General features: G+C 41.2%; 1 protein-coding gene across 5 annotated transcripts in view; it reads left to right on the top strand.

Annotated features, from left to right (window-relative positions):
- Hivep1 (HIVEP zinc finger 1) overlaps window positions 1-13,279 on the top strand; it is a 143,602-nt gene that overhangs the window by 73,338 nt on the left and 56,985 nt on the right. For all 5 annotated transcript variants that reach the window (XM_037205773.1, XM_028867755.2, XM_028867756.2 and 2 more), the window contains one exon: window positions 6,990-7,043. In XM_037205773.1, the coding sequence (XP_037061668.1) occupies window positions 6,990-7,043 (54 nt within the window). The remainder of the gene's footprint in view (window positions 1-6,989; window positions 7,044-13,279) is intronic.

Raw genomic sequence — 13,279 nt, 5'->3', positions numbered from 1 at the left:
CATAAAATGCATTCTTTAATAAATAGCCCCTGTTTCTCTCCTTCCCTAGTCTTGATCAGTTATTTTCTAAAGGGGTCATTACTAAAGGATAGTGATGGTCTCTAAGATCTTGTGGTCAGGTTGAGTCTTAAAGCATTCTGTCTCTGCATGTAGGAACTCTGTATCGTGTTACTTTCTTGATGTATGTGTCCAAACTGCTCTGCGTACACCCCCCCAACCCCCGCCCCCATGGAATATTTGCTTCCTGCCTCTTTACATTTCCAAGCCCCTGATAATCCCCAGCCTGAATGCCCTTCCCCTGTGGACATTTGTCACTTCCCACAGTCTGGGACTTGTGTATTTCTGTCTCTCAGTTCTTGAATGCAGCACTTTATGCTGGTACACAGGAACAAATAAATATATTCTGGATATATTGAATCACGGATAATAGCTAAATTTCCTTTATCTAAAATGAGGACCCAGAGTGTTTCAGACATCTGAGGTTGGGGGTATTTGGAAATTTGCATCAACTTTACAAGTTAAACAGTCTGAAATCTGAATAAAGAAATTTAAAATGCTCCTAAAACTTGATACTTTTAAGCACTGAAGTTTCAAGTTTTGTATCATTTTGGATTTTGAGATTAGGGCTGCCCAACATGTAGGATTGCTACATTTTAGAAATTATCCTGCAACTTTTCATATGATCTGCAAATTTGTAATTTAGGATCTATGACCATTGTAATTTAGCACATTGTTAGGATTCATTTCTATTGAATTTAAGTTTTTATTTTTATATTCCTACTCATTATATATAATTTAGTAGTTGAAGAAAATGTAAATGGTAAGATGAAAATATTCATATCTTGGTGTTTATGTGTGGTGGGCCTGCCTCCCCATTGATACCTAAGTTCACATTTGTCTTTGTGGCACAGTGTCTTCCTTTACATAACACATGTTGAGTATCTTCCATGAGTAAGTTATTTTTAAGGACCAATTTTAGAAGCTAAATGATGGCATATGCTATGGAAGCTTTCTTTAACTAGTTTCCTCTTCACACAGGAGCCCTACCCCATGCCATTGTTGATACATATGCTGCAGTAGCACTGTAGCAGTCCTTCATGTGTTACAGTTGTAACTGGAGGGTCTAGTGACTCAGGGTGGCACTGCATTCTGCTGAGTAGGTGAGGTTTAATGAGGAAAACAGAAAAGCAGACCTGGCTAGAATGAGGGAGGTTGCCCCAGGGTAAGAAGAGAGTTAGGGTGAGTGTGGGCTGGGAACCTCCAGACAGATTCCTTAAGGGCTTTGGATTGAATGGACATCATGTATGGACTCATTTCTTTGGATCTATTTGTTAATAGTGTTTGGTTACTGTGACGTCAGATACTTGTTTCTATTCAGTTATTGAGGCTTTGGTTAAGAATAAAGACAGATGTGATTTAATCAAGAACACATTGGATATTATGCAAGTCACTTTTTATCCTCTTTATCCTGCTGCTGTTATAAAGCTATATAGCGATTGAGCGTGTCTAGTGGGTCAGAGCACCTGTGAATCTTCTTTTTTGGAATTCTTTAGAAAATATTGTTTTCTTTACATTTTGAAAGAATCTGGTATCAAAAGTCCCTAGGCCCAGAGCCTTAAGAAAAGCCAGTTTTCTGTCTGTTGCTCTAGTTGTCTCTGTGATGTTGTTCCGGTCAGGCTTTCTTCTTCTTCCTGTGTCAGTTTGGATAACGGCAGGGTGTTCTCTGGCTTTTCCCAGTTTGTCACATTTGTTAGGTTCATCCACATGGAGTTGGATTTGTGATTTTTCTCGTTTATTTCACTGTTCTGTGATTTGAAACATGAGTAGTCTAGAATTCCGTTTTGGGATTGCCACAGTTGGTTCTCCTCCCTGCAGACAGGTCCGTCCTGAGGTCATGGAGATACGGAGCTGGTAAGTTAAGAGGGGCTGCTTGTAGTGGCAGGTGTGCTTGCTTAGGGGGTTGGCAAAGACTAAAGTTGCTCCTCATGTTGAAGAGTCTGTGCAGATGGTTAAGACGCCTTGTCATTTGGTGCTATCCCATGGTCTGTCTGGGTCACTGAAGTCACTGTGGCAGTCTGCAGATGGTGTTGGGGCGTGTCTTGAGAGATGACGAGAGGAAGTAGAAGCTGTGCTCCATCCAATAGTAGAAACAGAGTGCGCACGCTGCTCTTTCCTTCCTTTCTTTTTCTTTTTTTCAGTCAGATGACAGAAAACAGGTGCCAGTCTACAGCTTATTAGGTTCTACTTTTTAACATTTTATTAATTTGTGAGAGAGGACATTAGGGTTTAGGGCCAGCCTGAGTAGCAAGAGGCTCAGCAAAAATTGAACCCTTCCTGCAGCAACCCTGAATGTGCCACTCTATGAGGTTTAAGTCCTGGGTCACCTCGTGGTGGTGAGGTCAGGTGGGGGCTATCTCAGAATACCCCATCTTCTCAACCCTTCACTACTCTCTTTTCCCAGTGTAAGGACTACAGTAAGATGTTATTGCAGGGGCATTGTGTGTTTTGTTTTGTTTTTTCCCTCCGTGCTGTGACCCAAACCTGACAATAGTAGCCAAAGGGGAGAAAAGTTTGTTTTGTCTCGGTTGAGGAGGGCCACAGGCCATCATGGCTGGGAGCGGCAGGACCGTTGATGGCAATGACTGTGGTCAGGAAGCAGAGAGGGGATACTTGCTCCTTTTGTAAGATTAAGTCTGTGACTCTAGTCCATGTGGCGATGCTGCCCACCTTCAGGCTGGGTCTTCCCATCCTAGGAAAGCCCATCACAGACTTGCACAGAGGTTTTCTCCTTCATGGAGAGTCAAATTCCATCCAATTGACTTAGCAAGAATGTGATGAAGATGCATTGGCAGATGCTCCTTTTCATCGCGGTGTCAAGCTATAGCTTGACTTCCAGCAGTGAGTCCTGAAGTGAATGTCCTAGGAACATGGCTTCGGCTTTAGTAGTAAAGGATGCAAAGGGGAGAGATATGGCAACATGTGTTGCTGACTTGTTACTGCTCTCTCTCTCTCTCTCTCTCTCTCTCTCTCTCTCTCTCTGTCTCTCTCTCTGTCTCTCTCTCTCTCTCCTCTCTCTCTCTCTCTCTCTTTCTCTCTCTCTGGATAGAATTACAAAACTGTTTCTTGCTCTGAATCAGAGTGAACAGAACATATTTCATTAAATATTGGCAAATTATGTTGTGTAAATTACAAACACAGAATACATGGCCACAATCTGAAATTTCAGAGGTTGTTTTGAAAATACATCGTGTTGATAAGGAGAATTGTAAAGCACAGGTTAAATATAAAGAGGATATTCTGTGAAAACGGACAGAAGCAGAAGCTTCCTAGGTCCCCAATTCAAGATTTTGTTCACCTGTTGAACTGGGGCTGCAGGTAGAAGCTTCCTGGCCAGGATGCAGTTGTAAGTCATGCCCCACCACATTTGTGTAGCGTTATTATTAAGATAAAAGACAACTGAAAATGGAAGAATGAAGACTAGTATTTTATGATCAGATGCCAAGGTCATTTTTATAAGGAATTGTTTGAAATGCACACAGAGGTGGCCAGCCTTCGTAGCCTAAATAATCACACAGAGGTGACCAGCTTTGGTAGCCTAAATAACCACATAGATGTGGCCAGCCTCAGTAGCCTAAATTACTCTTCTTTAAGTATTTGTTAAATCTTAAATTTTTGCTGCTTTGAGCTACAGTTTAGTCTATTAATAAAAAGTTCCCTTTCTTAAATAATGTCAAATTATGTGTGCATAAACTCTAGAAACCCCAGCCATTACTACAGTGAATACATATAATATACACATTATTATTTATTACTAAGGTTTAGATGAACTGCTGGCATAGTAATAATAGTTCTTTGGTTAGAAAACCAGGTTTTTGTATTTTGTATTTTAAGTCACATGATTTATTTATTTATCATTTGAATATCAACAATGTGCTTAATGCTTTATTTTGTTCAAAATAGCCTATATTCTTTTGTCACTTGTATTTTGTGCAGATTTCAACCTTGCCTTCATTTTTTTGCTTGTTTTTTTTTTTGTTTATTTTTAAGGAAAAGCTAATACTTAATTCTAGGTCTACTTTTTCACACCATTTAATTTTATTTTCAGTTTTCAAAACCATATAAATTACATGTTTGTGATGCAGCATGATATTTCTAGATGTGTGACCATTGTGTAATGTTCAAAATAGGCTAAAAATACCCATTTTACCAAATATTTATCATTTCTTTGTGGAAAGATCTCAAAGTCCTTTCTTCTTCTGCTTGTGGTATATGTAGGGTGTACATGCATTAAATGGGTTCCATCCTCGGGCTCCCATGTTCTATATTTTGTGTTCGTGCGTGCATGCATGTGTGCATGTGTGGCCTGCTTTCACTTGCAAGTCATTTCATGACAAATAGCTCTGATCTGTAAATGCCAGTTTCACAGGTTTCCAAAGCTCCCTTCAGTTACAGTCTGGGTCTGATAACTAGCAGGAAGCAAACAGGACAAGGCTTTAGGGGATGCATTTGTTCCTGAGTTCCTCAGGATGGAAAAGGAGGGCAATGCTAAAGCTCACACTGGCTTTCCTCCTTCCTTCCGTGCCCCCCCTCACCCTCCGCCCCGTGCCTGGATGACCAGCAGTTGCAAAAAGTTTGATCAGTGAACTGAAGATGATTTGAGTTCTGCCTTTCTGGTAGGAGAGGGGGAGGAGAAGTTGCAAAAGAGGTGAAGGGGCCCTGTTGGGGTATGCTTCTTTGATTTATGTAGAGTATGGTCCTGTGCCAGAGGCCATGTATTCCCTGGCTAGTAGTGATATTGGACGCAGTTCTGGGGCTAGTGGTGTGTGGCAGCGGGCAGAGGCTATCATCCCCTTGGCACAACATTGTAGAACATTTATCTGAATTATATACTTTGATGAGATATCTAAAGTATTACATAGTTGTTGGCACCATGCTCAATTGAGTATAGAGGAGTACCCTGGGAATTGTGTGCCTTTTATAATAAGCACTGGAACTGAGATTGTACTTGAACAAATTACCACCACCATCAAATTTGTATAGCCTTAAAAAATTCAAATTAATTGCTACCAAAGCTGAATATGGATGTATTCATAAAACCTAGTTTGCCTAGAGCCACAGACTGGTGAACAGCAGACCCTGGGGACGCACTTCACTTCCTTCCCTGTCTGAAACTACATCCAAATCTGTTTGTTTTTGTAGTGCTGGAGATTGAACCCAGGAGCTTTGTACATGCAAGGCAAGCACTCTTCCACTGAGCCCCTTCTCCAGTCCTACCTACCCCAGGTCTTTTTACTTCCGGGTCCTGTTCTGCCTGGCCCAAGTGTTTTTGCTTCAGGGCTATCCCTGCCTTTCTGAGCTTTGTGCTTATTCAGTAGTTCCATGGTCTTTCTTATATACCATCTCTTTGGCACATCTCTTACTTCTTAGACATGCCTGTGGTATTATCAAGGGACAGACAGTAGTTATTTTTCAGTTCATCATTGCCTTCAGTTTTTCATTAGCTTTGTCTCTCCTCTTTCTCTTAAGCCTTGGTATTAGTTCATTTCCTGATACTATAATGAAATACTTCTGGCTGATACTTCCTAAGTGAAAAAGGGGTATTCAGTTCACTATTTTGGAGATTAAAATGCTAAATAGTATAATGCTGGCTCTGCAAGAGCCAGTTTGGCCTCAGCCAAATCAGCACATGGTAGAGCACCTCATGGAGGATCACATCTTGGTGGGAACACATACAAAAGGCAGAAATCCCATGCAAGATGAGTCAGAAAGGATAGGGAGTAGCCAGGCTTTTCTTTACAGCATTTCTTTCAAGAACTGACTCAGTTCCCATGAGAACTACCTCAGTCCCTCTGAGAGCAATTCTTTGTGTCCAAAAGACCACCACCACCACTAAGTAGTCCCACTTTTTAACTTTCTGGGATCTTTTAACACTGTCCCACTAAAGACCAACCTTATAACACATGAACCCTTGGGGAACACTCAGACCATATGTAATCCATGACACCATCTGGCATACTCATACTGATCCTAATCTAGTAAGCATTTGTTTTTTAATAAATCCTAGGTGAGTATACCTCATATGTAAGGAAACTATTATTTTTAGATAAACTTTTTAGCCCACAAAAATACTAGTTTTATAGTTGAGTATCTAGAATGCAGTAAGAGGCTGGGTCTATCTCATTTGATAGAGTACTACCCATCATATAAACCCTAGGTTTAATCTCCACCAAGTAAAATGGGTGAGTGCTAGAAATCACAGCTCTTTGGAGGTGGAAGCAGGAAGATCATAAGTTCAAGACTATCTTGTAAATAGAGGCAGAGCTTTCTGTCCCATATGCCCAATTATACCCAGCAATCGCTTACCAAATTACCACTCAGAGGCTTATATAAATTATAAAAGTTTGGCCGATGGCTCAGGCTTGTTATTAGCTAGCTCTTACATTTAAATTGACCCGTATTTCTTATCTATGCTTTGCCATGTGGTTTGTGGCTTGTTACCTCATTTTCTACACATCTTGCTTCCTCAGTGGCTGGCAGACATCTGCCTCTCCACCCTTCTTCATCTCCATCCTCAGTTTGACTGTACTGCCTAACCTTATCTTGCCTCGCCATTGGCCAAAATTGCTTTGTTATCAACCAATAAGAGCAACACACATTTACAGCATATAGAAGAACATCCCACAGCAGTATCTTCCACTGTTTGAGGCCAGCCTGGGCTATGTGAGACCTTGTCTATTGAATGAATGAATGAATAAAAATGAAATAATTTATATTGTGGAGCCATTAATTAAAAGAAGCTCTTGTAACTACAAATTGACTAAAGTTGCAGATTTAAAGGGAAGTATCTTTACTTTAAGAGTAAATTTTTTCACAAATAAATTGATTTGATGTATTTTCTATCTTTCAGTGCTTATAAGTAATGTGTTTGTTTTACTATATTCTTTATTTGTTATCATTGATGTATGCTTTTTCTTTTTTATTTCCCTCAGACAAAATTGAAGAAGCACAAAAAGAGCTTAATGGGGCAGAAGTTTCCAAAAAAGGTAGGTAAAAACTCAGCCCTGTGTCAACTCCATCCTTGCAGAGATGCCCATCTGGACCTCTCAGACTCGAAGCCTTTCCTGCCGGAAGTTGGGCTGATGTTCTGTGTATTTGGTGGTCATTCTCAGCACCTCTCCCAGTACTGTGTCTCTCCTCCCAGTGTCCTGATGCTGGGGACATGAACAGCAGATGCAGCTCCTCTGAGGGCTCTGCTGGACCCTGTCATGTAGTAGCAGAGACCATGTGGGCACGACCCACGTGTGTTCTGGTGTAATGGCAGAAATCAACCACATTTCAAACAGTCTGAAGTTGAAGAGCAGTTGGACATTTGTAAGAGGGGTGTTTGATTAGAGAAGATCGTGCGTCTTTTTAACAAAGTGTTAATTATTTCAAAGGATAGTGATGACATCGTTAAGAACAAAACAAACCTGTCATATAGCATATAAACTCCTATCTTCTGTGAAAACAATCAAATCAGGACTATGGCCTTATATTTGTGGGTATGTATGTGTATAAGCACACTTAGGGGATTGGAAAACATTTGGAAGGATTTATTTATGCAGATGTGCTTATGAAGTGGGAGTAAGAGCAATCACTGTATTGTGTTTATGTTGCTCTGGGTTATACAGTAGCCATAATTTGTGTTAAAAATCAAAACAGTATGCAGATATTGGTCTCATGGCAGAAAGTATCTTGTCTTCCAAGTACTAGAACCTGTGAGAGATGAGAGCTGTGTGGGCCATGGTGGGATGTGGCCATCCCAGCACTGTCTCCTGGAGAGATGGTGCTGCTTCTCTGATGTTGGGGAGAGTGCGGTAAGGTTCTCTTAGTATTCATTTCCATGATTTAGTGTTTACATTTCCTTATTATATTTTCTAATTTGAGTAGACTAGTTGACAGAATAATTTAGCTAAATAGGACCCCAGTGGAAGGCCTTTATCTTCCTTCCTTCCTTTCTTCCCTTTTCCTTTTTCCTTTTTCCTTTCCGCTCATTTCTTCTTTCACCTTTAGGCTGACTACTGACTGGGCAATTTCAGAGAAGAGTTTCTTCATCTCCCAGTCTCCATTCCTTGGAGCAGCTTTGTGGGTCCCTGTGTGGCCTTGCAGCACTGTTGGTGTCCTCCTTACCCCGCCCCCCATTCCTGTGTCTGTCCCTGGGTGGCGCTGCAGCAGTGTGGCAGTGTGGCAGTGTGGTGCTGCAGCAGTGTGGCAGTGTGGCGCTGCAGCAGTGTGGCAGTGTGGCAGTGTGGTACTGCAGCACTGTTGGTGTCTCTCTTAACCCTGCCCCCCATTCCTGCTTCGTGATAACTCCCACAGGAACCTGACCATTGGTGATTCTTGCAGAAAAGCCAGACTGGAAAGGGTACAGCCATGCTGTCCCCGGGAAAGGTGCCTGTGCACCTTTGCCCACATTGCTACACTGTGGTATCCAGTCGCCTCTGCTCGCAGCCAGGGGTGGGCAGGAAGAGCAGCTCCAAGCAGAAGAACGAAGGTCACGTGTGTTCGCTGCTTTTCTCCAGAGCAGAAAGTTCTCACAAACGTGAACTAAATGCCGAGAGGAGGGCGGAAGGACAACAAAGGCCGAGGAAAGAAGCTGGGTAATGAGCTCAGCGGATTGTGCAGCTCTAGCTGGCAGGTGGCTCCGGGGCCAGACCCAGTGTGAGTAACAAGCGAAGGCAGCTCCTTCTCTTCGCTGCTGTCGTTCCGTTTTTTCACGCACAAGTTCTGAGCAAGTGAAGGAAACCTGCTTCCCTTGCCCATGGAAATAAGGACACCAGTTCCTCTCCTTCAGCATGAGGAGAAGCCTTGTGTAAGAGCAGTGCTGAGGTCTCTGTTTTTGGTGGCTTATCGACTTTTCATAAAGGAAGCCTACTTCTTCCATGAAAGGAGGCTCTACAAGCGTGGACTTGCTTGGTTTTAGATGATGGTGACCTATCAGGATGCCACTTTGTCTCTGAGCTTCGGACATAAAAACCCGTTTTTGTTTTGTTGATAGTTTTGTTTGTTTTGCTCTACAGGGCAAATGGTGTGGTGGGTCTTACCTGATCATGGGTTCTCCCTGCTGCTCCCACCACTTTGGTTCTAGTTGGGATGAGTCACTAACTGATACTCAGAGGGAGCCAGTGTAGACTCAACTCTTTCAAAACAAAACCCAACAAAAACTTGCTCATTGATCAAATTAAAATATTTTTTCTATTTTTTAATGTATTAAGCAAGGGCAAGTATGTTCAATATAAACCCAGCTTTGCTAGTCATAAATCAATAGAATAAAGAAGTGACTTAAATTGGGCTGGGGGGATGGTTCAGGGGTTAAAAGCACTGGCTGCTTTTCCAGAGGACCCGGGTTCAATTCCCAGCACCCACACGGCAGCTCACAGCTGTCTGTAACTCCAGTTCTAAGGGATCTGACGTCCTCACATAGACATACCTGTAGACAAAACACCAATGCACATGAAAATAAATAAATCTTTTAAAAAATGGGTAAATATGTATGTTCAGTGTAGACCCTGACTTTGTCCGTCATAAACCAGGAGAATAAAGAAGTGACCTGAATTATGTTAATGTATTTATTTTGTTCTTTGTATCTGCTTAATGGATAAAAACTAAGCAACTTCTATTTATTTTGATTTTAATCAGTTTGGTGGGGTAGGTGTGTGAGTGTGACAGTCACGCCATCCCCATGATGTCCTTGTGCCCCTCCCCAGGTGCTGTCTGCTCTTTCCTTTTTTAATCATTTGGAGGAGAACATAATTGGATCCTTATTTCCCACCTGACAGGGAAGCAGATTCCAGAGAGATTGTATTTAATATGTGCCTACCACAGAACAACAGAGATATTCACGTGACCAAATGAGAAGGGAATTATTTCTAAGCATAACATTTAAATTAGCTATAAATTAAGTCTGCTTGTTCTTAACATGCACTCTGCCTCTCAGAGTCTATCAGATAGGATGTGAATAAAATGTTCTCACCAAAATGCTAATGGAACATAGGAAACAGATCAGTTCAGAGGGGTGTGTCCTGTTTCTTCACTTAGATGTCTTGTGCTAGTGGTGGATTCTGTTCTGGAGGTAGGTTTTGATGTGGCCAGTTTGGCCTAGAAGTTGTGACCCTCCTGCTAGTCTCTTTGTGGGGTATTGTAGATGAATTTCTAAATGGTCTTACTAAATAAAAAACAGAGCCAAATATAGGGGTGAAAGCCTTAGAGTATTCAGGGAAATAGGGAAAGCTACCAGCCAACCTTATCTCACCAACTCTGCAGTTCCCAAATGCTGTGACTTCCTGTCTACCCATGCTTATATGCCTTGCTGTTCTGCCATCTGATTTGCTTTCTCTGCCTAGCTACATTACTTCCTCTTCTTGCCCAGCTCTGTCAATTCCTGACTGTCTGTACAGACCTCCAGACCTCCATGGTTAACTAGTTTTGGAATTTAAGGCGTGTGCCACCATACCTGGCTCTGTTTCCAGTGTGGCCTTGAACACACAGAGATCATCCTACCTGCCAAGTGATAGGATTAGGGGCTTGTGCTACCATTGCCTGACTTCTTTGTTTACTTATAATGGCTTGTTTGTTTCCTCTGATCTCCAGGCAAGCTTTATTTATTAAAATATCACCACAGGGGTTCAGGCATGGATCAGCACACCTGTTTGGTTGTTTGTATGCTGTTTCTTCAATCAGCTTTAATACTTGTTTTAAAACAGTGTTCTATGGTATTGTCCCAAATATGTAAAACATGGAATCATTGGTTATAAAGTGTAAGAACAGTGTGGTAACCCCCCCCCCCAAGTTCTCTTCCCAGCCCTTCCCACTTTCTAATATGAAGGGAAGTAAAACACTGTTTCAGGTTTTTTTCTTTTTTTAATTTTTATTTCTTTGATGACTAAGCTTAAGAGAATAACCTGAACATTCAGTTTATTTGAGAAAAGACCTATCTCTGCCCTGCACCCAGAGCCCTGTGGTGTAAGTGAGAACTGGTGGTCTGATCTGCCAGTGATGGGCTGAGGTTCAGGTACAACAGCAACAGAGTTCTGTTTGGGGTATTTACTTAACTAAACTAGGTTATAAAAGTTAGATAGGAGCTCAAAGTCGGGAGGTAATGCTGGCCACACTGGGTGTCCCAGGAAGTCTAATGCTGATATTAGGCATGTCTTCCTTCATGTGTGTTCTGCCTACTGAAATGCTGTCCTGTGCTGTCTGTACACTTTCGGAATACCAAGCTCCTTCTCTTTATCAAAACATATTGGGTGATAACTCCTTCACTGTTATTCCATTATGTGTGGTTTTGTTTGGAGTTTGATTCCCCTCTCCGTTCCCCCCCACCATCTCTCTGTCCCTCCATCTTTTCTGTCTCACTCTAGCTAAATCCAGCTTCAGATTCACCAGGAAGTCTTGCTGTCTCAGCCTCTCTGGTGCCGGAATTATAGGCATGAGCTTTTGCCTTTGAATAATACACATAAGTTCTTGACTCAGTTCCCCTTCCTCAGCCCCTGCCCCCAAACCTCTGGGACAGTAGGCCTGTACCCATGCCCAGGTTTGTCATTTGGGTGTTTTTTTCTAGTCAGACACGTTTTCCCTACCACAATATCTTACCTCCCCCGCCCCACATTTTTTTCTAAGAGACTTCCATATTTCAGATTAAAAATACTATCGAGAGTTGATTTTTAAAATACATTTAAGCAACTCTGATTTGGCTGAGCAGGTAACGGCACTTATTGCCAAGCCTGATGCCCTGAGTTCAGTCCTCACAATCCATATGGTGGAAGGAGAGAACTTATTCCCACAAATTGTCCACACCTCCCTCCACAGATGCACCGTGGTGCACCCCCATTAAATCAATGTAAAAATGTTTTAAATTATGTTTAATTATTTTTAATATAGTTTTCCAATTTTTGTCCAGTAAGCATTGCTGGTATTTTTTTTTCATTATTTTGAAGATTTTTTTAATCAGTTGAATTAATTCCCTAGGTGGCACATTGTTGGGGTAGCTTGTGTTTCGATAATATCTGTAATCTTTAAATCAGTTGGACAGAGCCACGTTGTTCCCTGTTTACTCTGTTCCCTGCTTATTCTGGAGGCAGCAGCACACCAGTGCGTCCTGCTACTCGCCTGCAGCTTTATAGGCTGGGAACCACGTTCATTTCTCAGTGTTCATGACATCTACTGTTTTAAATTTCACATTTGAGTGATGATATACAGTAATTACCTTTCTGTGCCTGGCTTATTTCACTTAGCACAATGTTCCCCCTATTCTGTTGAGGTTATTACAAATGGAGGATTTTGTTCTTTTTATTGTTGAATAGTGTTTCACTATGTGTATACTACATTTCCTTTTTCACATTGTCTTTATCCATTTACCAGTTGCTCAAAACTCCTGCCACTTCCTTAGCTGTTTTGAAAAGTGATGTAATAAACAAGGAAGTGCAGATATCTGTGTTATAGTCTGGGAAACATTTATTGAATTCTCTCTCTCTCTTTGTGGCTCTTAAATTTTGATGTCTAACTGGCTTTATTAGATTTTTTGTTCCTTTGGTCTGTTTGTGTGGATACTGAGGTGTGTGTGCATGGGCTGTGAACAGTGGTGGGACTCTCAAGTTTTGCTTTCAGAGTGCTTAGACACTAGAAAGAAGTTTTTCACACAACTATTTAAATTTTAGTTTTATGTAGAAGTAAATCATTTGGAATTTTGGGGGGTTAGGAGAGACAAACTAGCTATCTTTGTGGACTGGCTCCTACCCATTAAAATGGGGACAGTTTGGGGTGGTGGTGGTGTTGATGGTTTTTAATGTCTTACACTTTCTTCATAAAGATCTCATATGTACATTGTTGGGTTGGGGGGGGGACTTTATGTACTTAGTGTTGCCCCCATCACTGATTTATTGTATGTATTACTGAGCTATATCCCTGGCCCCAAATTTAACTGTTGTTTTTTTTTTTTAAATTGAGGGTATTTATTTAGTTATATTTACTAAAAATTAATTTTTTGTTCTTGTTGGAAAATAAAATGCCAGGTAATTTTATAGATAGATTTCTATCTAATCATACACTTTAATTCCTTCTTATTCTGATAATTTATATATTAGTATGTTTTTGTCATACTAATTGGGAATAATCAAAGTTTTATTTGTGCTTTTTACATCATTGCTACTTTTTTTTTCTTTTTTGCCTTATTCACTTGGGCTAAATAAGGTGATAACAAAATAGTCGTGTTTAGCCCCATGAGATGGCTCAGCAAGTAACA

Source organism: Peromyscus leucopus, chromosome 5 (genome assembly GCF_004664715.2).
Source record: "Peromyscus leucopus breed LL Stock chromosome 5, UCI_PerLeu_2.1, whole genome shotgun sequence".
NCBI lineage: Eukaryota > Metazoa > Chordata > Mammalia > Rodentia > Cricetidae > Peromyscus > Peromyscus leucopus.
The sequence above is the reverse complement of the archived record's forward strand: the minus strand, read 5'-3'. Positions and strand labels throughout refer to the sequence as shown.